The 26,993-nt window shown below is 37.0% G+C and overlaps 1 protein-coding gene across 7 annotated transcripts in view; it reads left to right on the plus strand.

The window, feature by feature from the left end:
• ZZZ3 (zinc finger ZZ-type containing 3) overlaps positions 1-26,993 on the plus strand; it is a 121,844-nt gene that overhangs the window by 78,460 nt on the left and 16,391 nt on the right. For 6 of the 7 annotated variants that reach the window (XM_034967979.3, XM_003807787.7, XM_008959928.5 and 3 more), the window contains 4 exons: positions 23,105-23,243; positions 25,629-25,776; positions 25,864-25,979; positions 26,687-26,758. In XM_034967979.3, coding sequence (XP_034823870.1) covers positions 23,105-23,243; positions 25,629-25,776; positions 25,864-25,979; positions 26,687-26,758 — 475 coding nt within the window. The remainder of the gene's footprint in view (positions 1-23,104; positions 23,244-25,628; positions 25,777-25,863; positions 25,980-26,686; positions 26,759-26,993) is intronic. The other variant, XM_034967954.3, reaches the window with a different exon arrangement.

Below are 26,993 nucleotides of genomic sequence, written 5' to 3' on the forward strand. Positions count from 1 at the left end.
TTCACCATGTTCGCCAGGCTGGTCTCGAACTCCTGACCTCGTGATCTGCCTGCCTCAGCCTCCCAAAGTGCTGGGATTACAGATGAGCCACCGTGCCCGGCCTCCTCTCTGTATTTTCAAATAGCCTGTCTTAAAGCTCACTAATTCTTTCTTCTGTGTGATCAGTTTTTCTATTAACAGACTCTGATTCATTCTTCAGTATATCAGTTGCATTTTTCAGCTGCAGAATTTCTGTTTCTTTTTCTTTCAATCTCTTTGTTAAATTTATCTGATAGAGTTTTGAATTCTTTCTCAATGATATCTTGAATTTCTCTGAGTTTCCTCAAAACAGTTTGATATGGTTTGGCTGTGTTCCCACCCAAGTCTCACCTTGAATTGTAATAATCCCCATGTGTCAAGGGCAGGGCCAGGTGGAGATAATTAAATCATGGGGATGGTTTCCTGCATACTATTCTTGTAGTAGTGAGTAAGTCTCCCAAGATCTGATGGTTTTATAAATGGACATTCCCCTGCACAAGTCCTTTTGCATGCCCCCATGTAAGACGTGACTTTGTTCCTCATTTGCCTTCAGCCATGATTGTGAGGCCTCCCCAGCCATGTGGAATTGTGAGTCAATTAAACCGCTTTCCTGTCTGAATTACCCAGTCTCGAGTATGTCTTTATTAGTAGCATGAGAACAGACACACAGCTATTTTGAATTCTCTGTCTGAAAGGTCACATATCTCTGTTTCTCCAAGATTGGTCCCTGGTGCCTTGTTTAGTTCATTTGGTGAGGTTCTGTTTTCCTGTGTTGGCTTGATGCTTGTAGTAGATGCTTGGACATCTACTACAGTGTCTGGACATTGAGGAGTTAGGTATTTAGTCTTCTCAGTCTGGGCTTGTTTGTAGCTGTCCTTCTTGGGAAGGCTTTCCAGGTATTTGAAAAGACTTGAGTGTTGTGATCTAAGCTATATCTGTATTAGAGGGCACCCCAAGCCCAGTAACATTGTAGTTCTTACAGACATACTACCTTGGTGGTCTTGGATAAGATCTGAAAGAATTCTCTGGATTACCAGGCAAAGATTCTTTTTCTCTTCCCTTACTTTCTCTCAAATAGAGTGTCTTTCTCTGTGCTGAGCTGCTTGGGGCTGGGCATGGGGTGACAAGCACCCCTGTGGCCACCACCACTGGGACTGGGCTTGGTTAGACTTGAAGGCAGCACAGCACTGAGTCTCACCCAAGGCCCGCTATATCCACTACCTGGCTACAGCCTATGTTTGCTCAAGGCTCTAGGGCTTTATATTCATGTAGCAACCCCAGCCAGGCTTGTGTCCTTCCCTTCAGGGCGGTGAGTTCCCTGAGACTCTGGGGAGGTCTAGAGATGCCATCCCGGAGCCAGGGACTGAAGTAAAAAACTTTAGATATCTACCTGGTGTTCTATTCTCTTGCAGCCGAGCTAGCACTCAAACCACGAGACATGGTGCTTCCCACCTTTCCCTGCATGCCATAGGCAGAGGAGCCTCACCCCATGGCCACCATCACCACAGGCCCGTGGGGAGTACTGTCAGGCTGCCACTAATTTTCACTGAAGACCCAAGGCCTCTTCAGTCAACTTGTAGTCAATGCTGCCAGGTTGGGGAGTAACACTTCAGGGTAGTGGACCCCCTTCTGGCTCAGGGCAAGTCCAGAAATGCCATCTAAGAGCTAAGGCCTGGAACTGGGGACCCCAAGAGCCTGCTTGGTGCTCTATCCCACTGTGGCTGAGCTGATACTTAAGGTACAAGACAAAGTCCACTTTGCTTTTCCCTCTGCTCTTCTTAAGCAGAAGGAGTTTCTCACCATAGCCATCATAGCTGGGAATGTGCTAGGTCTCACCTGAAGCCAGCACGTTTCAGAGTCTCACCCAAGGCCCATGATGTATTACCTGCGTGTCACTGCTGGTTATTCAAGGCCCACAGGCTCTTTAGTCAGCAAGTGATGGATGCTGCCAGGACTGGTTCCTTCCCTTCAAGGCAGTGGGTTCCTTTCTGGCCCAGGGTGTGTCTAGAAATGTTATTTGGGAGCTATGGCCTGGAATGGGGGCCTCATGACCTTGTCTGTTTCCCTATCCTACTGTGGCTGAGCTTATAACCAAGATGCAAGACAAAGTCCTCATTACTCTTCTCTCCTTTCCTCAAGTGAAAGAAAGGGGTCACGAGCTGTGTTGCCTGTGGTTAGGGGAAGGGTGGTGCAAGCACTCCCTTAATTGCTCTGGCTGGAGTCTCAGTAGGTCACATGCCCCCCATGTCTCCTGGCTTTGAGCCCAGCTGACAACTAGAACTTGCCTAGGAACTGCAGTTGTGGCCTAGGCTGCTTTTCAAGTTTATTTAATGCTCCAGAGCACTTTAGTCCAGGTGGCCAGGGTTGCTGGAACTGAATGAACAATTGCCCTCTGGCTAGGGCTGGTGTGAGCGGGCGTTAGCTGCCTGGTTTTGCTTTCTACTGTGATGGCAGTACGGAATTTGATGTAGTCTCATGATGAGTGCCCTCTCTCTCATTAATCATAGATTTTCTCTCTGTGCCTTGTGGTCACTGCTGGGGGATAGGGAAGGGGTGGCATCTGCAACTCAAGACTGTCTTTCCTACCCTCTTCAGTGCCTCTTTCAGCAACATGAAGTTAAAACCAAGTACTGTGAGTGTTCACCTGATTTTTGGATCTCATGAAGGTTCTGTTTTTTTGGGTAGATAGTTGTTAGATTTAGTGTTCCTTTTTGGGGGGACCATCGGTGGAGCCTTATACTCGGCTATCTTGCTCTGCCCCTCTTTAGGATTTTTTTCAGTCAAAATCTTCTAAGTGAAAAATTTTCTCCTACACTTTGCAGTTAAAAAAAATTTGTGTGTTGGCGGGGATACGTGTATAAATGGATAATGGAGCTGGTCTATAAACAATGACAAGCATTCTTTTAGAAAATTTAATCAGATACAACATAGGAAACTTTGGAATGTGGTTAAGTGTATTTTGCACTACAGTGGCAGAGAAAAAAAGGAAAAAGAATAGGTTAAGTGTAAACTGATACTATCAAATGCTTATTGAAATATTTTGAGGTGTGGTAAGCCTTAATTTAAACATGTTTACATTCAAAAGTATACAGCCATTCAACAAGGTTATCGATCTAAGGGAATGGATTTAGAACATAGGGGATGCTTGAGTTGCCTGTTCTCACGTAGTTTACTAGAAATATTACTTCTAGTAGATGATGCTGGTAATTCTTACTTTCTTGATTTACGAAGATTTTAGAAATCTAGCCTGCAAATACTTTTAAAAAATTGTGTTGCAATTATATATTATCTTTGTACCTTAATGTTTAGAGTTATTTCATTCTTTCATTTTACTTATGAATAGCAGTTTGTTCTCTATTACTAGTAATTCTTAATGAATCTATTTCTTTTTAAGAATGATATAGTGTAGTGGTTTTCAAATCTAGCTGCACATTAGAATCACTTGGGATGTTATAAAAATATATGAATGCCTAGCCCTGCCTTAGAGAATCTAATTTAATTAATCTGTGAAGCCTCAGTCATCTCTATTACCAATTTTTTTAAAATGGCGTCCCACTACAATATCTCTAGCCTAGGCTAGAGTGCAGTGGCTACTTATAATTGGAGACATAGCAGCCTGCAGCTTTGAATCCTGGGCTCAAGCGATCCTCCCACTTCAGCCTCCTGAGTAGCTAGGACTACAGGTGTGGACCACCATACCCAGTAATTTTTAAATTTTTTTTTTTTGTAGAGATGGGTTCTCACTATGTTGCCTGGGCTAGTCTCAAAATCCAAGCATCAAGTAATCCTCCTGCATCAGCCTCCCAAAGTGCTAGGATTATAGGCATGAGCTGCTCCACCCAGCCTGCTTGATATTTTAGTTTAATTTTGTTGTCGGAAATAATAATTTTGTTGTTAAAAGTTTTATGTCAGAAATAAGATCTGAGATCTGAAATATTCCTCTTTTTTTTTTAAGAAGCTCTTCGAATCAGTGGCTCATAATCTTTATATAAAACTTACCTTATGTATTAGACCTTGAGTATAAAAAAATTTTGCCTTGTCCTGTTAAAAATGTAGATTCCTAGGTCTGCATTTAGAGATTGTTTTAGTAGATTAGGGACAGGAAATGGGCACCCGGATGTTTAACTTTGCATCTTGGGGATATTCATGCACGTAATCTAGTCCTTACACCGCTTTGGGAAACCTGACCCTTAGAAGCTTTTTCTTTTATTCTTAAGAGATTCCCATGACCCTACTTTTGCAGGTGGAAGAGAAATACAATCTTCACTTTGCTTGGAAGAAAATTATTGAGGCAAAGAAAACACAGGTATGGTTTTTTGTGGTATGATTTCTATTGTATTAATAGTTGGGGCCAGGCATGGTGGCTCATTCCTATAATCGTAGCACTTGGGAGTCCAAGGTTAGGAGGATCACTTGAGCCCAGGAGTTTAAGACCAGTCTGGGCAACATGGTAAAACCCTGACTCTACAGAAAATCCAAAAAATAGCTGGGCATTGTGGCTTGCGCCTGTAGTCCCAGCTACTTGGGAGGTTGAGGTGGGAGGATTGATTCAGCCCAGGAGATCAAGGCTGCAGTGAGCCATGATCGTATCCTACTGCACTCCAGCCTGGGCAACAGAGCAAGACTCTGTTTAAAAAAAAAAAGTTGACAGGTTCTTAAAGAAATAGGTATGTTCTGGTTTTCAGAAGTTTTTTTTTTTTCACTGCTAGATATGGCAATTTTTATTTAAGTTCAGAGTCCTAGGTCTGACTAATTAATTTAAAACTGCCTTGAAGATAGAGTGAAAAAAATTGCAGTACCCTGTTCATCATACTCATAACTCATGTAGCCGAGCGTGGTGACTCATTTTGTAATCCCAGCACTTTGGGAGGCCGAGGTGGGCAGATCACGAGGTCAGGAGTTCAATACCAGCCTGGCCAACATGGTGAAACCCCGTCTCTACTAAAAATACAAAAATTAGCCAGATGTGGTGATGCACATCTGTAATCCCAGCTACTGGGGAGGCTGAGGCAGGAGAATTGCCTGAACCCAGGAGGCAGATGTTGCAGTGAGCCCTGATCACGCCATTGCACTTCAGCCTGAGCAGCTGAGCAAGACTCAGTCTCAAAAAAAAAAAAAAAAAAAAAAAATCCATAAAAATAATGGTCGTGTCTGGACCTGCATCTGTTTTCTCTTATTTAGTGTTCTTAATGATAAATGAAATTCTGGTTGGTCACTGGCATTATGATTTAGGGTTCCAAGTATAATATTTCAGTGCTAGAGTAATTACCTTTGGTCAACGCCAATGGTTTAGATTATAGATTCTTTAATTTTATCAATCAAACAAATATGCACTCTGTACTGCTGTTGGTTTACTCTGAATAGGTGGACAAGTAATAATTGAGAGATAAATACATAGGAGAATACATGAAGTTATTTATTTTGTTACAGCTGCACCTTTTCTGTATTTCCCCTTACCTATACTTGCTTCCTTTACTTATGTGGCTTAGATTGTCTGTTCTTTAAGTGCATAGCTTTCTTGCCAACAGTTTTTCTTCCTTTCTCCCATTGTCTTTGCTCCTGTTGAGGAAAAATCACATATTTCTGCATATTGCTACAACTCTAAATGCATGGTTTCCAATTATAGTTGGGAGCCTCTCAGGTGCCCTGTACCTTCCATGTTTCTCTAACCAGCTTTTTCTTTATGTTTATTTAAAATCTTTTTCACTTTCATAAAGCTGCCATATCCTCATTCAGCAGATTAGCAGAGCGGAACTTCCTCAGCCAGCATCTTGCCACCAAACCTAATTTGTCTGTATCTGTCCCCATCCTTCCTGAGAGTATATAGCCTATTGATTATGCTCTTGGCAGTCAGGCTTAGGTGGGTTCAAATCCACCCTTGAAACCTTAGGCAAGGTTAGTTAACCTTCTTGAAGTTTGGTTTCCTAATCTATAAAGTGAGGGCAGTAATACTTATAGGACTCCTAGAGGTTGTAAAGGGCTTAGCATAGTATCTTATAAGTACTAAATTTTCAATGCAAAATGATGATGATAATGTAAACCGTCTTTTAAACAGGGAAATGAAGGGATCTCTTTCTCTCTTTTACTCTAAGCTAAGCCTACTGCCAGAGAATTGGGTCCTATCCCTTTTGGGACCTTGCTGTATTCTTACTCTTCACTGATTTTTCAAAATCAACCTTTCTATTGGCCCTGTTCCTATCAGCATTTAAACATGATACAATTTTTTCTTATTTAAAAAATCCTCTTTTTTATATCCTATATACTTTTGCAACTACTGTTCTATTTACTTTCTTTCCATCGCAATTTCTTGAATAACTTGATTCTATTTTCTATTTCTGTTTTGTTCATCTTTCACTTACTCTTACCATTGAAATCTAGGTTTGACCCTCATCACTCCGCTGAAATGACTTACTAGTGATTTCCTTGTGTGAAGTCCAGTGGAGACATCTCATTGTTTTACCTTAGATTCTTCATTAGTAGTCAGTTTGGTAGGTCATACCCTGCTTCTTGAAACATTTTTCCAGTTTCTGTGGTATTATTTTTGTCTAGACAGTCACCAAGTTCTATAGGGCCTATCTTACAAAGCTCTCAAATTCACCCTACTTACCTTTTCTGTCTCCATCCCCACTACCTTAATACAGTCCACTTTCTCTTGGATTATCACAACAGCTCCTTAATTGGTCTTCCTCTAGAGTCTTGTTCCATTCTAATCCATTCTTCTTGTTCTGATGTGAATGATCTTTGTAAAATGCAAAACTATTGTGATTCTCCAGGTTAAAACTCCATCCTAGTCTGACTGAAAACTCAGGTTAAAACTCAGTCTATTCTGAGTCCAGTCTTGGTTTTATAGAGCACTGTGTAATTGATTCCTGTCTTTAAAACTCCGTCCTAGTTAGTGTAGTCTGAGTACAGTTTTGGTTTTATAGAGCACTGTGTAATTGATTCCTTTCTTCCTCTTGAGCCTCAACTCTTTCTTCACTCCAAGTCACGCCAAACCTGTTTGTGGTCCTAAAGTCCTGTGCTTTGCCTAAAAACGTTTCTGCATGTTATCTCTTCTGTTTGGAACAACCCCGGGAACCCTTTCCCTTTTACTACCTTTTCTTAGCTAATTCTCTTTCTTCTGCCTGATCTCTGTTGAACTTCTTTTGGGAAGCCACCCCTGACCCTTAGAGATTTTTGTTTGATGCCCTCCTAAATTATGTGCTTCTCTCTTTTTAGCACTTAACACCTCGTATTTTATTTACTTAACTGTGCAAATAAATATAATTTTCTCAGCTTTCTCCTTTGACTGATATCCCCTGTTAGGAAAAGTTCTTTGTCTATTTGTTCACTGTTAATATCTCCAGTGCTTAGTACCGTACCTTAGCTTAATAGGTAAAAATGAATTAATGAATAAATGGGTGAAATCTTGCTGGTTCTTCAGGTATTTGGAACTAAGAAAAAAGATATTAAACATCTTTACTTTAGCCTGAGTATATGTTTGGCTTATTTAAGCCTTCTATGTAAACCACACCAAGTGGCTAATCTTTTCTTACAGTTTTAAGCCAAATAAACAAAACAAGGAAAATACAGCTTAGCTGTCAAACATGATTTTTTTTTTTTTAAGTCTTGTAGGGACATATACATATTGTGCACTCTAATGTGGATGTAGTCTACCTTCCAAATTAGGATAGATTCTGGGAAGAGAAACCTGGTAACCATTGTAATAGAGGCCATTGAAAGAATGGCTATATTTTCAGGATTGTTGATGAAACCTTTCATGCAAAAGAAAATAACATCTGAAACACATTAGAAAATATACTTCTTTCTGAGGGCTAACATAGATAACATATATAATGAAGACTTTTTGGAAAGAGGCAAGTGTTTTTGTACAATTGTTTGAGGTTATAAAAACTTTTAAATTATGATGACATGTTTTGTTAGAAGATTGTCTACTCTGATATATATACATTTAATTTTTTAAAAAATCTAGTACTCTTCTTTCTCTGCCTTTGTATTCTGTTACTGAATTAGTATTTGTACTAGCAGATGAATAAGAGCAGGAAGAGTTGTTAAACAGACTAATTTTTTTACTTGTTCTGCTGTATTTAAAAGTAAGGCAAGAAATTAAGGTCTCATTTAGGTTTTGGATCATTTCTGAGTTTTAGATGTAGGTTAACTGTCCCAATGTATAAAATCTGAGCTCAGTATTACAGATAAATTAGTATTTGTAAATAATTATATTATGAAAAGAATTGTATGGCAAGAATCTTCCACCCATACTTAACTTTTCTGAATTTTGTTTATGTCATCTGTAAAGTGGTAATAATACCTATTTCAAAGGGTTTTTCATCAAGTATAAGTATGATTACATATGTAATCATAACTAATGTATATTCAATAAATATTTGTGGAATGAGCGTATAAGTTAGGTAATACCAGTATAAAGAATAAAATTAATAGAATTGTAAAAGTATAATGAATAATATTATAAGGTAGCAAATAGCTATATAATACTTTCTTTACAAGTTTTAATTTTGTCTTGTGATTTTAAAATTTATATAAACTGAGCCTTTACCAGATGCTCATATACCTAAATACTACTTTTACTATTTATTTATTTATTTAAATACTCTTTAAAAACCACTGTCATGTAAATGCTTAAGTTGGTCTAATATGATTCTATAAAAGGACTACCATTACTAAATTGAAGGAACTGTTGTCCTTGAATTTGTCGTCTCTCCAGCCTCCTCATCAGAATGTATTAAGAATATATAGTAGCTGTGCCAGATATAACGGGGCCTGTTTAACTACTGTGCTAAAGCACTAAAATTGAAACAGTAGAAGTGTACTTACTTAATAGCTAAAGTTATATAACTACAGTAGGTCTAAAGATTAGATTTGTTTGAGAAAGGTTTTACAACATGGGAAATGCTTTAGCAACTGTCACTCTTAAGTAAAATAGAGATAATATCTAAAAAGGTATTTCAAATAAATCTCTCCATTGAGTCTAGATAGCAGCTGAGAATTATTTACAAATTGGTGAGTTCCGGAACTGGTGGCGTGATTGCACTATGTCTTAATGTTTAACCAGAAATAAATGGCAATAAATTTGCTAACATAAAAAGGTAAATTTTAAATTAATCAGATGGGATCTCTTAAATTGTGATATTTCAACTGGTGCAATCTTAAATATGTACCTTAACTAAATACTTTCTCATTTGCTGTTCCAAGATAAAGCAATAGTGGCTACAAGGAAGGTTGATAAATTTATATTTACAGTACATGGGTTCAAACTGCGCAGGTCCACTTATGTGCAAATTTTCTCCTGCATCTGACACCCCTGGAACAGCAAGACCAACCCCTCCTCTTCCTTCTCCTCAGCCTATTCAACGTGAGGATAATGAAGATGAAGACCTTTAGGATGGTTCACTTCTACTTAATGAGTAGTAAATATATTTTCTCTTCCTTATGATTTTCTGAATAACATTTTCTGTTCTCTAGCTTACTTTATTTTAAGAATATAGTATGTATTATAGGTATCATACAAAATATCTGTTAATCGACTGTTTATGTTATATGGTAAGGCTTCTGGGTCAACAGTAGTCTTAGTAGTTAAGTTTTTGGGAGTCAAAAGTATTTTAGACTGCAGTGGGAGCATCTGTGCTCCTAACCCCTGTTGTTGCTCAAGGGTCAACTGTATTTATTTATTTTTAAAAATAGACTTTTAAAAAAGCGTGGTTTTAGATTTACAGAAATATCTAGAACATATTACAGGGTTACTGTATACTCTGTACCCAATTTCCTGTATTATTACTATCTTACAGTAGTATGGTATGGTTCATTTGTTACAATTAATGAATCAACATTGTTATTAACTCAACTTTATACATTATTGAGTTCCTTAGTTTTTACCTAATGTCCTTTTTGTGTTCCAGAATCCCATGTAGGATACCACATTACATTTAGTTTTCATGTCTCCTGAGTCTTCGCTTGGCTGGAGCAGTTTTTCAGACTTGCCTTGTTGTTGATCTGAACAGTTCTGAGGGGTACTAGTCAGGTATTACAGATGCCTCTCTATTTGAATTTGTCTGATATTTTTCTCATGATTAGACTGGGGTTATGGGTTTTTGAAAGGAAAACAATAGAAGTAAAATGCCATTTCTATCACATGCTACCAGGGTGCATACTAGCAATAAGATTTATTGCTATTGATGTGACTTTAATCACCCAGCTGAGGGTAGTGTTGGTCAGGTTTCTCTACTGTGGTTATTCTTTTTTCCTCCCCTTTTCATACTGTATTCTTTGGAAGGAAGTCACTATGCACAGGCCACACTGAAGGAATGGGGAGCTGCGTTCCCTATTCTTGAGGGCAGAGTGTCTGCATAAGTTATTTGGAATTCTTCAAGGGAGACTTTTTCTCTTTTTCCTCATGTATTTATTTACTCATTTATTTATATCAGTGTGGACTGACAGTTGTTTTATACTTTGGATTATAATGTGGTACTGCTTTATTGTTGCTCAAATTGTTCCAGCTTTTGGTTGTTGGGAACCTTTCTATTGGCTTTTGTGTCCCTGTGATATAACCCCATCAAGGTGATGTCTTTTTTTGTTGTTTTTTGAGTGCTTCTTACTTTTTGACACTATAAAATACTTGACGCTCATTTTGTATATTTCCTCCCTTAGTTCTAGAATCGGCCATCTGTCCAGGGAACCCTAGTTCCTATTGGAGAATGGTATTAGAAAACCAAAATTTGAGTGCCAAATGTGCTTATTGCTGCTGGGGCATTGTTGCTTTTATTTAGCTGTCTCAGCTGATAGAGCAAGAAAATTGTGTATATGAACCCATGTATATGCACATATCTAAACCTGAGTTCATGTAATGACTCCCAACTCTAATCCATCACCACATGGATCATTCTAGCCTCCTTCCCTTGTTTATCTGTACATTTCCACTCCAGAAGTGGCAATCGTGGCCACCTGTCAACTATTTAATTATTTAATTTCATTATATATGGACATCAGTATCAGAATTGTTAATTGTGAATTGTGAAAAACTCTATCAACTAGAATACAGTGCTATGTACAGTTCCTCTTGCCTTTGGTCTTACAGATGCCACTCATTTCCAATTACATAGGTCAGCGCCTTTTCTTCCTGCCCCTCAGTGAGGTTGTTTGAGACATTCGTAATATAGTCAGATTCTTTTATTCCTGAACTTGTAAATGACTTTTAAAAAATTTGTATACATTAAGGTTAATTCTTTGTGCTTAAAAGGTTTATGGGTTTTGATAAATGCATGGTATTATATACCCAACATTGCAGTGTTATATGAAATAGTTTCACCTCACCAGTCTGAAAAAAAATTCCCTTTGCTTCATGTATGCAATCCTCCTCCAACCCCATTGAACTTCTAGGAACTACTGATGTTTTTATTGTCTCTGTAGTTTTGCCTTTTATGAATTGTCATATAATGAGAATCATAAAGTATATGCAGCCTTTTAGACTGAAGAAAATTTTTTTAATGTTCTTTCCTAGTATCTTTAGAAACATTGATTTAGAATAACTTTGATTAAAGTCTAATCCAAACTTTCATCTCATATACCACCTCTCTGCAGCATCCTTTGATGGTCAATCATTCAATATCTGTTTCAGTTTATCTAGTTCTAGGGAATTCACTAGCTTATGAAGTAGCACATACCATTGTTTGTTATAACAGAAATTCTTTACTTGGTATTCAGCCTCAAATTCCTCCCCAGAAATTCTACCCAGTGATTTGGATTTGACTGTGGGATGACTTGAAATAGGTCTGTTCTCTTTTCTACGTAGCAAGTATTCGTATCTTGAATGCAGTTTCAGTATACCCTCTTTTGCTTTTCAGTATACCCTCTTCTTTAAGTTTTCTGCTTTTCAGTTAGTTAACAACTTCGGTGCTAAATAGGATGCTCAGAGTGTAATTTTATACGTCAGCTACATAGTTTTCTTTGAAGTTTCCTTTGCCATTTTCATCTCTCTCCAGTTTATCTTATACATTGTGATCATATTAGCCTTCCAAATGCAAATGTTTGCTTGTATCATCGTTTAATTGTTTAAAACTTGCATTTACTCCGTATTGCATTAGAATGGTACACTTTACAATAATTTGTGAAGGGCATGCTTCACAATAATCTGTGGAGTTTTAAAAAATATATAGATGCTCTACTTCCTGGGGATTCTGGAATTGGACAGAGATTTTAGAGAGTCTCCTATTTTGTAGAAGAGGAAACTAAAAGCCTGATAAGGTGTAATATTTGATATTCTGTCTAGAATGTCTTAACCTCTTTTTGCCTTTCCTTTTGAAATCCCATCTATTTTTCAGAATTCAACTTGCTTTTTACTTCTTATATGATGCATTGTTTGTATCTCCCTGAAATGATCATTTTGTTCATAACATGCTTATGCATTCATCATGGCTAGTTAAATTTTGCATATGTGTATTTCTCTTAGAGTACATTAATCATTAAAACTCTGGCAAATTCTAGGAATTCACTAAGAATTTTATAAGCTTTCTTATTTTTCAGTATTTAAATAAACAACTACTGTTCACACAGTCACATCTTCTTCCCTAAATTGTAATGATCTTGAAGGTAGTGCTGCATGTTGGTTATATGTGCCTCCTTTAGAATGGTTGATGTAACAGAACATACAGTGAATGTGCATGGTAAGTGTTTGAATGGGTTGATGCACGTTCAAGATAATATTACAAATAATGTTTGTTGAGCAGCACTTTATACTTTGCCTCATAGTAAGCTAATGATCCAGCTGAGAGGACCACAATTTTTTTTTTTTTTTTTTTTTTTTTGGGCCTGTCAAGGCAAGTTCATACCATCCTATACTTATCTGGTTGTTTTGTAATTCAATGCCATATTTTTTGTTTATGTAGTTAAATGTTATCTTGTTGTTGGTCTAGTTTTCTAGCTTGCCTGTTATTTCTTAATCCTGATTTTTTTAATCTATAGTATTTGCTATCCTTCTCAGCTTCATGTTCATAAATTTGGCAAGTTTGTTTTTTATGTGTTCATTTAAGTGTTAAGTGTTGAAAAGAATTGAGGCTTGTATGTTCCTTTAGCATACTTAAAGAACTCCCAAGATGTCATAAACAGAATATTAAAACAGTGTTCTAAATATAGTCTAGAACTATATCTGAACTGTCGTCATTGAAGAGTCATCCATCTGTATAACTACTCAGCTCTTATTTTCTTTTGTAGTTTCTGTTTTCATTTTTATGAGCACTTTCTGTTTCTTGAACCTTACTATGCTATGGGACAGTATTAAAGATGTAGAAAAATGGCTTTCCTCTTAAAAAATCACACAATATAATAAAATAAGACATTCATTTTAAGAACTAAAGGGATGGGTGTACCTAAAAATTTTTGCCTTCAGGCAGTATACTGTTTAGTGACCTAGGGAACAGCCAGTCTCTTCATAAACCAGCCATAATGTTCCTGATAATTTCCTTTTAGAAGTGACTTTTGTGAGAGAAAAGTTATTATGCCTCATGAGTAGACACTATAAAGTAGGAGAAACTTATCACATAGGTCTTTTTAAATATTCTCCTCTTTGAAGGCAGTAACTTTGCATACTTCTAGCTGTGGGCAGAGCCAATAAGCCCAGTTGTCAGATACGATTCTGTATGAAGAAAGTGGAGACTTAATGCTGTATTTGTGTATACAACATAAATGGAATCCATTTACAACTCAGAAAGAATATATAGTAATGAGTGACCTGAGTGGTACAAGTATCTTAGGATCCTTGAATGTTTTGCTTAGAAAAAAAGCTTTTGCAATTATCCATTTTGTCCATTTTCATTTTAAAGACAAAGAAGCAAGACCCAAGGTTTAATGACTTGAATGAAGTTCCATGGTTAGTTGCTGGTAGAGCTGGGACTTGAACTAGGACTCTTAAGTGAATCTTAGTTCTAAAGAGTGCAGGTGATCTCTTTGTAACATTTTCTTCCTAGAAAAGTTATTTTCCCTTAAAAAAAATTGTGCAATATCTTATGCATATAAGACTAATGAAGTATTTATGCACAGTTATAGAGTAATTATGAAATCAAATAGCCTATAGTTGTTTAATCACTATCCAGGTTAAGAAATAAAATATTGATAGCACTTCACAAGTCTCCTAGGAATAGTTCTTCAGTTATACCTTGCCCCTTTCCTCTTCCCAGAGGTAAATATGGTCTTACTTTTGAGAAAATAATTCTTTGCTGTTTTAAAAACTTTTAACCACCTATATGTGTATCCTTTTAACAATAAAGTTTAGTTTTTCATGCTTTTGAACCGTACTGTATCTGTTCATTTGTGATACATTATGTTTGTGATATTTGTATGTGTTTATATAAATAGATGTCCATTTTCATTGCTATATTAAGCATTCGTATTAGATGGACTTTGGGGTTATTAATAAGGCTGCTATGAACATATGTCTTATACTGTGTATATTCAAGAGTTTCTTGAGGTCGTACCTAGGTATGGGATGTCTGGATGTTAGGATATGTACATCTTCAACTTTACTAATTAATTCCAAACTGAGATATTCTAGTCTGTTCTGAGAAAGCTGTTTGTTTCCTGTTCACCCTTAGTTCTAAGGTATAGCCTTTCAGGATCCCAACCCAAGGGCTGGGCTGGTTTCAAAGTTCTCTCTTGATAGGCCCTAGACTCCAACTCTGATCTTCTACTGTTTTAAGCTGTCAAAAGGACTGCTCAGCCTCTCAGTCCTCTCTTCTGGATCAATAAATTGCTCCAGGCAAAAGTGCCCCAAAAACATGTTTTATCTTTCTGGTTTCCATCTTCTTGTGGATCTTTACCTCGTAATAACTCACAATTTTGTTAGCTCTTTGATGCTTTTAAGAACTTTCAAATATTTTCTCCAGCTTTATATTGGTTGTCTTCAGGGAAGAGTTTGTTCTGAATTTGCCTCGTCTGTGTTTTCCAGAAGTGAAAATTTGAACCGACTGAGCTTTTAGTTTTAGTTACTGTATTTTTAAATATTTTATTTGCTTCCTTTTAGAAGCTACATGCTCAATTTTTGTAGTTTCCTATACCTCATAAATATTTTTGAGCTCAGCTTTTATTCTTATTCTTTGTGTCTTGCTTTCTTGCATGCTTGATAATTTTTTAATGTGAGCAGGCTGGGCACGGTTGTTCACGCCTGTAATCCCAACACTTTGGGAGGCCGGGGTGGGCAGGTCACTTGAGGTCAGGATTTTGAAACCAGCCTCACCAACATGGTGAAACCCCGTCTCTACTAAAAATACAAAAAATCGCCAGGCGTGGTGGTGTGCACCTGTAATCCCAGCTACTCAGAGGCTGAGGCAGGAGAATCACTTGAACCCGGGAGGCGGAGGTTGCAGTGAGCTGAGATCACGCCACTGCACTCTATCCTGGGGGACAGAGCGAAACTTTTTTAATGTGAGCTATTCACTTTCATTGGAAAATTACTTATGGATTATCTTTGAGGCCCAGGATGAAAACACATTTCTCTAGACAGGATTGCATTTGCTTCTGTGGGTATCTTGATTCAGGGTTGGAGGTGGGAGGGAGTTGTGTCCCAGTCCAGGGCCATTGACTTAAACTGTAGTCATGGGTTGAGGTTTTGGGGACCACCCAGCTAATATAATTTGGGGCAGTAAATATGTATTCTTTCCTCAGTCCCAAGGCAACTCTCCTTGGGGGTTGGAGTGAGGGATAGTGTCCCAGCTTAATGGGGAGAGACTATCTATCTTGGTGGCTTTGTCTTACGTTCCTTGGCCAAGTGAAGTCTAGAAAATTGAGCTCAAGCTTGCATGGTTCAGTACCTGTCCTCAAGCCAAAAGCAATTTTAGTTCTCCTTTTGCCCCTGTCAGTTTATTCTTTCACTTAGATTTTGGGCTTAGTATCTTGCTGATTTGTCCAGACTTCTGAAATAAACAAGTACCTGTTTTTTTCTTTGCTCATTTTAAATTCAGGGTTTTACTTATTTTCAATACAGAGTTGATCTTTATACCTGGAAGACATATTATTGGGAGCTGAGGTATTAGTTTATGTCTTAACACAGAATATCATAAAAGGCTTTTGATCACCATTGACTTCTGGAGTTTTATTGAAAGTGAATGGGCCTGGCTTATGCCTTGTAATCCCAGCACTTCGGTAGGCTGACCTGGGAGGATCCCTTGAGGCCAGGAGTTCAAGACCAACCTGAGCCACATAGCAAGAACCTGTCTCTACAAAAATGTTTTTAAAATTAGCCAGGCATGGTGCTATGCGCCTGTAGTCCCAGCTACTTGGGAGGCTGGGGTGGGAGGACAACTTGAGCCCTGAGTTTGAGGCTGCAGTGACCTATGATTGTGTACTCCAGCCTGGGCAACAGAGTGAGACACCATCTCTAATGAAAGAAAAGAACGAAGAGGGAGAAGGAGAGAGGGAGGGAGGAAAAGAAAAGAAAGAGAAAGAAAGTGGGAGATTATTTGTGAGTTACTGAATTTGCACTTCCTGTAAACTCTTTGAGCCCTTCATTAAGGAAGAGAAAGCATCTTATTATACAGCTCTTATTTCACTAAATAATTTTTAAAATTTTGCGTGCTGCATACATATATTTATTGTTACGTCACCTTATGTCCTCTGGTTGTTTTCAGTATGTTTAATGAGGCTCAGTGTTCGTAGGGAAATCAAGCTGCTCTTTTTGAGTAGCAAAGTATAATGAAGACTTTTTGTTCCTTGGTTTTTATTTAGGAAAAGTATAAAACTTAGAAAAACTAAAACAGTAATATGATAAGAATCTGCATAACCTTCACCTAAATTCACCAGTTGTTAACAATTTAACATTTTCTAATGCATTTTCTCTCCTTTTACCCTTATTCTCCTTCCCATCTGGTACAATGTACTTTTAAAATTGCTGAGTCATTTAAAAGTAGGTTGTAGACTCATCACTCATACTTCCGCAAATATCTCCTAAAAAGAAGGGCATTTCCCTGTATAACTTTAAATACCATTATTATACTCCAGCAATTTAACATTGGTACAATAAAATTATATACTGCACAATCTATATTTAAATTTTTCCATTTATCTGCAAAAATATCCTTTATAGCTGTTTAACCCCCTGGGGGGATCTAGCCCAAGATTATGCATTACATTTGCTTGTCATGTCCTTGTGTCCTTTAATCTAGAGCATGGCTTGGCAAACTTTCTTAAAGGACCAGATAGTAAATATTTTAGGCTTGGTGGATAATGTGGTTCTATTGCAGCTCCTCCTGTTTGTCATTATAGCTAGAAAGCAGCCATAGAAATTATGTAAACAAATGAGTGTGGCTATGTTCCAATAAAACTTTAGTTAGACTCCTATTGTAAAATAGCTGTCCCTCTTTTTGTTTTTTTGAAACGGAGTCTTGCTCTGTCACCCAGGCTGGAGTAAGCAATGGCATGATCTCAGCTCACAACAACCTCTACCTCCCGGGTTCAAGCAGTTCTCCTGCCTCAGCCTCCCAGGTAGCTGAGATTACAGGCATGCACCACCATGTCCAGCTAATTTTTGTATTTTTAGTAGAGACAGGGGCTTCACCATGTTGGCCAGGCTGGTCTCGAACCCTTGACCTCTGGTGATCCGCCTGCCTTGGCCTCCCAAAGTGCTGGGATTACAGGCGTGAGCCACTGCACCTGGCCCTCTTTTTTGTTTTTAATGACACTATTTAATGAGTTTTGAAGAATCAGGCTGATATTTTGGCAGAGTGTCCTTGATACGGATTTTTAAAAATGTTTCTCCATTAGTTTTTTTAGATTACAAATGCCCATGGAATCTTAAGGGTTATTACCACAGTAGAAATGGAAATCTAGTTTTTTAAAAAAGATTCTGATGCAGTTGAATATAAAATCTTTCCTTCTGTTTCTGTCTGCCTGTCTGTGCCTCCCTCCTGCATGCCTTCCTTCCATCCCTCCCTGATTATTGTGTATGTAATATTACTGCCTAGAAATTGGACAGTAAAATTAACTTATAGGCCGAGCACAGTGGTTCATGCCTATAATCCTAGCACTTTCGGAGGCTGTGGCAGGAGGAGTGTTTGAAGCCAGGAGTTTGAGACGAGCCTGGGCAACAAAGCGAGACCCTGTCCCTACAAAAAAAACAAAACCAAACCAAACCCCAGAGAACAAAATTCGCTGGGAATGGTGGCATACCTGTGGCCCTAGCTACTCGGGAGGCTGAGGCGAGAGGATCACTTTAGCCCAGGAGTTTGAGGCCGCAGTGAGCTATGATTGCACCACTGCCCTTCAACCTGGGTGAGCGTGAGACTCCATCAAATAAATAAATAAATAAATAAATAAATAAATAAATAAATAAAATCAACCTCCAGATTGCTAATTCCTTGATGTTCTCTTCAGATGTCAGGATTTTTACCTGTATACTCTTTCATATAAATGTTTTTATATTCATGAATGTAAATAATTCAAGAGGACTTGGATATTGAAAAGTAGTAAAAATAACTTAGATAAGGACTTGAAGGGGCATTTATACTTTGGCCAAATATATAAAGCTAAAATGTCTTTCTGTTTGAGATGTAAAAGTAAAAACAGTTCTGGTTGGGTGTGGGGGCTCACGCCTATAATCCCAACACTTTGGGAGGCCAAGGTGGGAGGAAAGCTTGAGGCCAGGAGTTTGAGATCAGCCTGGGCGACACAGCAAGACCCTTTCTCTACAAAAAATTTAAAAAGTAGCTGGGCATGGTGGTACACACCTGTCCCAGCTACGTGGGAGGCTGAAGTGAGAGGATTGCTTGAGCTCGAGAGGTAGAGGCTGCATTGAGCCATGATCTGACATTGCCCACCTGCCAGGGTAACACAGCGACTCCCTGTCTCAAAAGGCGAAAATAAGAAAACCCTAATTCTTTGACACAAGTAAGTTCACTGTTGTTAGCATTGTGTAAGATTTAGATTTAGACATAAATAACAAATAATTTTAATAGATTTAATACAAAGCTATCCTTACGGAAAAGGTATCACTATGATTTTATCCAGGCAAAAATATGTGTAATTTTTTTTTTTTGAGTTATTCTATTCTCTTGCTTGGTTCAGTGAGTAGCAAAAGTAAAAGTAGGATATTTATTGGAATTAAAGAGTTTCAGGTTTTTAGTGCTTGAATTTCTTTTAAATATCTGTCTGAACATCTATGGTGATTGGGTGCTATCCTACCATCTTTTATTAGTTTTGACTGAGACAAGGTTTTTCTTCATATTGTGTCTTTATCACAATTTGCTCCTGGTTTGACCCTTTATACTCTATAAAACAAGTCTATTTTTTTTTCCTGCATAGCTGTTTGTTAAGTAAAAATGGAAATGGTATTCTAGTGGAGGTTTTCATTTCTTGACTAAATATTCTCAGGGTCTTTAACCATTCCTCACATTGCAGCTCCACCATAAATACCTTGTATGATCTTGGGGAGTTACTTAATCTGTGCTTGGTTTCCTTATCTTTAAAATTAAGAATGTTGGTACTGGGCTCATAAATTTATTGTGAGGATTGAGTTATTACATTTAAAATACAACATTTGTCTGGCATGTAGTACGCATTCAGTAAATGTTAGACACCACAGTTGACCCTTGAACAACACAGGGATTGGGCATAGACCTCCTGTGTAGTTGAAAATCCACGTATAACTTTTGACTCCCCTAAAACTTAACTACTAATAGCCTACTGTTGACCCAGAAGCTTTACTATATAACATAAACAGTTGATTAACACAAATGTTGTCTGTTACATGTACTTTATACTGTATTCCTTCAACAAAGTAAGCTAGAAAACAGAAGATGTTATTAAGAAAATCAAAATAAAGAGAAAATACATTTACTATTCATTAAGTGAAAGTGGACCAACCTTAAAGTATTCACCCTCATTGTCCTCACATTGAGTAGGCTGAGGTAGAGGAGGAAGAGGTGGGGTTGGTATTGCTGTCTCAGGGATGTCAGAGGTAGAAGAAAATTTGTGTATAAGTGGATCCACGCAGTTCAAACTGTGTTGTGTTGTTCAAGGGCCAACTGTATTGTTATTTCATCTTACATTGTTTCTCATCCATCTTGTCTATTTATGAACCTGTTTGTCTTTCTTAAAGCGTAGCTGAATGCAGTGACAGCTGCGATCTGATCAGCCCAGAAGGAGTAGTACAGTCGGCACCTCCCCCATTAATATGGGTCAAAGGGCTGGGTGCGGTGGCTCACGCCTGTAATCCCAGCACTTTGGGAGGCCGAGGCGGGCGGATCACGAGGTCATGAGATCGAGAACATCCTGGCTAACGTGGTGAAACCCCATCTCTACTAAAAATACAAAAAATTAGCCGGGTGTGGTGGCGGGTGCCTGTAGTCCCAGCTACTCAGGAGGCTGAGGCAGGAGAATTGCCTGAACCCGGGAGGCAGAGCTTGCAGGGAGCCGAGATCACACCACTGCCCACTCCAGTCTGGGCGACAGAGCGAGACTCCGTCTCAAAAAAAAAAAAAAAAAAAAGGGTCAAAGTTGGAGTTGATTTTTAAACATTCATTGTGGAGAATTTAAAACATAAAAAAAACTAGATGGACTAGTATGATGGACCCTCATACACCCATCCTCCATCCCCAGCAACACAACCATCCAGCCCTATTTGTACTTCATCTAGTTCCTCCGTGGTATAATTGTAGCTCCTCTATTACACTTAGACTCCATGCCTGGTTTATCTTGATAATTACTAATGCTTTTAGGATAATGCTTTGTTTTCTAAGTAGATAATTGTTGAATTAATGAAAAATTGAATCTTGCCTTGGATTTATGCCTGGATCAGCTTCTGTAGTTTGCTTGTGTAGGTGGGTGAGCAGGATTGAAAATAGATTTGTCTATATTTACTGTTTTTTAGATGTCACCCCAGTTTTGTTTAAATAATTTCTTCCATATCTGCTCATGGATATATATGGTAATCTTACTGGTGCAGTGTCTGAGTATGCTGGGAAATAATTCCAATTATCTGGGATAGAAGACTTGAATTTACTATTTTCTTAGAGTCTTCATTATTTTGAGCTTGAAGACTTTACCAATGTTTATCATAGGCCTTCCAATCTGATAATCATTTTTTCTTAACTAAATGGAAGCAGAATTGAAGAACTGTACTTTATTTGCCATCTTTGTTGGAATTATTTTTTAAGTCAGATTTATTGTGGAAAAATTTACATACTGTAAAATTGTGGTAATTCGTTGGCTTCAAATTAGAGGCCCTTCTTCCCAGTGTCTGTTTGCTCCAAAACTAACAAAAAGACGGCTGCCAGTGTAATTGACTGTAGCACCTTTTTCAAGCTTGTTTTTTTGTAACCCTATTTTTACTTGTGCCTTATTAGTTGTTACTGTACCTACAGCATTTACTGAAGTTTTAATAGATTCACAGTTGTTTTTAAAGTGATACCGAAGTGTGTAACTCCTGCTTAAAACAGGGATAGAGGCAATATAAGTCTTTGGTTGTATTCAGCTGGTGGGATAGGAATTCTGAAGGTGAAATATGACAGTTAAGAGTATTGTATAGAGAGGACAGCTTCTAGCATTCAGATCACTACCATCACCCTAAGATTGAGCCTGTGTGAGCCTGCTTAGTAGAAACAGCCAGCTGAGACAGTATTTGTACACTGCATACACCTCAAAGCAAAAGAAGGCTTAGTGAAAGTGAATTTAGATTTACCCTCTGTAATTTATCCAGTAGTGACTCAGTATAGCTCTACCTTTCCCACTCATAGTTCTAGTTTTAAATGAAATATCTCTAGCTGGAGAGGAGTCTTGCCCTTCAATGTTAGCAGTTTTACCTTAATTATTAAAAATTTCATCAAGGATTAGTTAACAAGGACTTGAAAACAAGAATAAGATTTGTTTTAGAGAGGAGGCTGTGAAAAGTATTCTGATAGAGAACATCATGTTGCCATGATGGCCTGAGAACTTCAAAACTGCAGTATTTCACCTTTGATACTTCTGCTGTTTGCTTACTTCTGAACTTAAAAGATTCGCAGAATATCTATTCATTTAGAAAATATTTATTGAACATCTATGTGCTGGGAAGTATGTTGCATACTAGCTAAACAAAACAATGAACAAAACAGATGAACTTGCCATTATGGAGTTTAGTCTAGTAGGAAACAAAATTAAAGTTATCTGAAGCCATATAGAAAAATTGTGCTTTGCTTATACTTTAAGGATTTAACCAGTTATTTTAAAGTGAACTTGGAGTGACTTTTCCTTGAGTTGTTTTGCAAAATGTATTTGAGCATTCGGAGCTTTGGGTTTAATGTATTTCTCTATGTATATTGATAATGTGAAGTTAAATATTAGAGAGGCAGGACAATTTAAACAGGGAGAATATTAGAATAGATGTATTGTAGTGAGATTTCAGGATAATGACATGTAATATATTTGTGTGGGTAAAACTATATGTTTGTTGTGCCAAATGGACCTTTGCAAGCAGGAAAGTATAAATATCTTTATGGCCTTTCTTCTCTTTAAATGATTAATACTTAAGAATTGAACATTTGTCTTTATCTTTCATGCAGAGGAAAAAAACAACAGATTTGTTGATGGAAAAGTAAATCTTTAAAATAGGAAGGAGGGTATAATAGAGCAAATGGAAATCATGAGACTAAAATCACATTGGAATTATGTGACAGTGTCATGTGTCTCTGGGCGAGAAAACATACCTCAGATTTCCCTATTTCAACAGAGTACAACCAAGTGCTTGAATTGAGTGATTCCTCCTAGTATTAAGATTTTATCATTTTAATTATTTTTTTTTTATCTAGCAGTTTCTTAACGACTTTGATTGTTGGAAGATCAAAATGCTCTTTTATTTTGGTACTTGTTCAGGTTCAAGAATTAAAAACTTAAGATGGGGGAAGAAGGCTTTGCTTTCTCTAACTCTTATTTTCTGTAGGTACTTCGTAACTCAGGAAGACCTCATTTATTCCCAGTAATATGTTTTACTAAACTCTTTCAGGTAACTCTTAAAAGACTGTGTGACTTAATAGTAGATCATGGCTTGAACTCAGTTTTTATTTATTGTTGTTACTAGAAAATTTTTGTGAAATATTTTTCTTTGTCTCTGTAGTTATCAGAGACTATTACAGACGATTGCTGTACTCGAGGCTCAGCGTTCTCAAGCAGTCCAAGACCTTGAAAGTTTAGGCAGGCACCAGAGAGAAGCACTGAAAAATCCCATTGGATTTGTGGAAAAACTCCAGAAGAAGGTATACATTGAACTGTTTTTAAGATTTACTAAGATCTATTTGGGAATAGCTTAAGAGAATTTGGTTAATTCTTTTTTATGGGTATATACTTTTTAAAATGTTTAATTTTTTTCGTCTATAATTAGCCGTACTACTTAAGGCAAGATACCAACTTCTTCCACCTCCACCAGGCACACAATAAAATATATCCAAATGAAAATAGCTAGAAGCTTTTATTGGATATTTGTATGGGAACTTGTCCTATTCCTTAGCCATTTTTTTTCTAGCTTTTCCTGTTATCTTCCCCTTCTTTGAGTATTTTTCCTCCTCTGTTTCAGGACTTAGGGATTAATAAAGCTAAAAGAAAAAAGTACTTCAGAATTGATTAACTACTTCTGTTTCTGGGCTACTTTTGCACACTAGTACCTTTGTGCATATTGAGAGAGAAAACAATGGTGATCAAAACAAAATCTGTTTTAAATATCTTTAGAGTTACGATAGCCAAGTCCATGAGGAAGAAGTATAAATTTTACTTAATTTTAAAATGCTTTTTTTAAGTGGGAAAATTCTCCATAATTTTGTTTTTCTGAAAACAGAACTTTCGTGTTTAACACTTAACCACTTAAAAGCGATACAGGTTTTTATAATGAGTTTCTTGGTGTGTAAATATGGAGATGATCTTGATGTGCATTTGTGCTGTAATAGGGACCCACTAATTGTTCATTAAATTTGAGAGTTATAATATTAATCAGCATTGTATGAAAAGATTAAAACTGAAAAATGATGAAAAAGAATCCTCTTCTTAAAAAAGAAACGAAACCTTATCTTGTATGACAACTTTAGTATCTTTATGAGTTACCTGTTTTTAGTGAGTTACAAAAGTGGTCTACCAGGTGTTAGGAGAGCAGCCCTGGGGACTTTATTTCACTAGTTGTGTTAATTTATTATTTGAATTTTCCTAGGTATATTATTTAGTTGGTAAACATTTCTCTCTCTTCATGCTTTTAGAAAACATTGAATATCGTAATAGATATAGAGCCTATATGTTGATTTGTTAAAACTTCTAAGGTTTTTAGAATTTTGGTGTACCTTCTGTGTTAAAATGAGGCCCCTTTAAGTGTTTATTGATTCTGCGTTGCTGTTATTAAATAATTTACTGGTACAAAAAGATATAAGACTTATAATGGTTATTTACAATGGATTCAACTAAAACAGATGGTGTTAGTAAAGTAAAAATTTGAAACGAAATTTTTACTTTACTAATGAAAAATTTGTTAACCTTAATTTCATTTCATTTACTTTCCCGGGTAGGCAAAAAATGCAATTAGGCATATTTACTAGATTTGCATGCAGTTGATTATTTCCTGATTCTTCACTTTCAGGTTTAGTTTAGAACGGACTTTCATTTCTTTCTTTTTTCTTTTTTTTTGAGATGGAATCTCACTAGGTCACCCAGGCTGGAGTGCAGTGGGGTCTGATCTCAGTTCACTGTAACCTCTGCCTCCCAGGTTCAACAGATTCTCCTGCCTCAGCCTCCTGAGTATCTGGGACTGCAAATGCACTGTACCACACCTGGCTAATTTTTTTATTTTTAGTAGAGACTGGGTTTCACCATGTTGGCCAGGTTGGTCTGAACTCCTGACCCGAAGTGATCTACCAGCCTCGGCTTCCCAAAGTGCTGAGATTACAGGCATGAGCCACTGCGCTCAGCCTAGAATGGAATTTCTTTTCACTTTATTTCAGAAATAAAGATGTGATGTTGACCATCTTAATAATTTTTTATACAATTACACAGAAATATATTAAATTAAGATATTTTAATAACCATGAGGTTATCAGTGTCTGGGACTTAAAAAAAAAAAGAAAAAAATTACCATGAAAGTCCTGTGTTCTTTGGAAAAAAATTTTCCTACTAGGTTTAATTTAAAAGATTGATTCTTCTATTTTTCTGGGTTTGCTCATGCCAACTCAATTTGCCTATTTTATTTAGGTTTATCATATTAGTTATGTTGTTGACTGGTAACATGTTTGTTTTAGTGGACATATAAAAAATTCCTCCTAGTTCATATTAATGAAACTGGTGATATATATTGGTATATGGAATGCAGAGAACATTTATGGGTTGTTAGTTTTATTTTATATTACTATCATTATTTTAAAAGACACTACCCTCCAACTAGAAGTCGTACTTAGGTTTTGCTAAATTCATTTCTTTACTTATCATCTTTAGCATTTAATATTTAGACTATATTAATTAACTTTATTGTCTCTTGGATTTAAACATGAATAGAAATGCCCCATTGATTATTTGGATTTGGAGTCATCTGAAAATTTGACTGTGGTGGATTATTTCTTTAATTAAATTTAGACTTTTACTTTATTTTGTTTTTTCTCCCCTGCCTCCAGGCTGATATTGGGCTTCCATATCCACAGAGAGTTGTTCAATTGCCTGAGATCGTATGGGACCAATATACCCATAGCCTTGGGAATTTTGAAAGAGAATTTAAAAATCGTAAAAGACATACTAGAAGAGTTAAGCTAGTTTTTGATAAAGGTAAGAAATCATATGATAAGAATTTAAGTAGAAAAATATCTGGCAATGTTTTGCTTTAACAGTTCTGTATGTGGTCTTATTTTTTAGTAGGTTTACCTGCTAGACCAAAAAGTCCTTTAGATCCTAAGAAGGATGGAGAGTCCCTTTCATATTCTATGTTGCCTTTGAGTGATGGTCCAGAAGGCTCAAGCAGTCGTCCTCAGGTAAGCAGTGTGAAATACTGGAGTAGGAGAATTTGAATTTTAGACAAAACAATTTAACATTTTGCTGGTTTGTGTTCTTAAAATTAAAGCAGTCTTTCACTGGAAGATAAAGGAGATAAGAACTTTGAAATTAAGAAAAACTTAGGTTGGAGTCCTAACTTACTAGCCGTGAACCTTCAGACATCATTTACGTTGAAGTCTCTAAGATGCAGTTTCCTTTTGTATAAAATGTAGTTGATATTACCTATCTTGTAGGGTTGTTGGTGAGGGTTAAATAGGTAGTATATGCAATGTGCCTAGTACAGTATCCGACACATAGTATTTACTCTAAAAATAGTAGTTCCTTTGTGTGTAGTGAAATGTGACCAGGATTTGAGTCCTGGCCTTGCCACTCTTAGTTAGATGAACCTCAGTGGACATGTTACTTTTCAATTCTGAGCCCACATTTCCTTTCCCTTTTTTAAAAAATGAAGTTACAGTACTATTATGTATTTCACAGGATTGCTGAGAGTATAAAACCAAACAAAATAAAATAATGTGAAGGCATTTTGTAAACAGTTAAAAAAAAAAGCATATACATTAAAAAACAAATTTACTCAAATATTTTGAAATTAATTTAAAAATTCCACAATTTGCGTGTTATTTGGCTATATCAAAGGATAGATGTTGTTATTTTCTCTCTGACAAAAGCCTTGTCTTATGTGCAGATGATAAGAGGACGCTTGTGTGATGATACCAAACCTGAAACATTTAACCAATTGTGGACTGTTGAAGAACAGGTAATAGATATTTCAAAATCGTGTAGGCTTAAAAAAACAAGTAAACAGTTAACATCAGAGTCAGTATTATGAGGCCAGGTCCAGTGGCTCACGCCTGTAATCCCAGCACTTTGGGAGGCTGATATGGGTGGATCACTTGAAGTCAGGAGTTCAAGACCAACCTGGCCAACATGGTGAAACCCTACTAAAAATACAAAAATTAGCCGGGTGTGATGGCGTGTGCATATATAATCCC

The sequence above is a fragment of the Pan paniscus genome, chromosome 1, assembly GCF_029289425.2.
Source record: "Pan paniscus chromosome 1, NHGRI_mPanPan1-v2.0_pri, whole genome shotgun sequence".
Taxonomy (NCBI): Eukaryota; Metazoa; Chordata; class Mammalia; order Primates; family Hominidae; genus Pan; species Pan paniscus.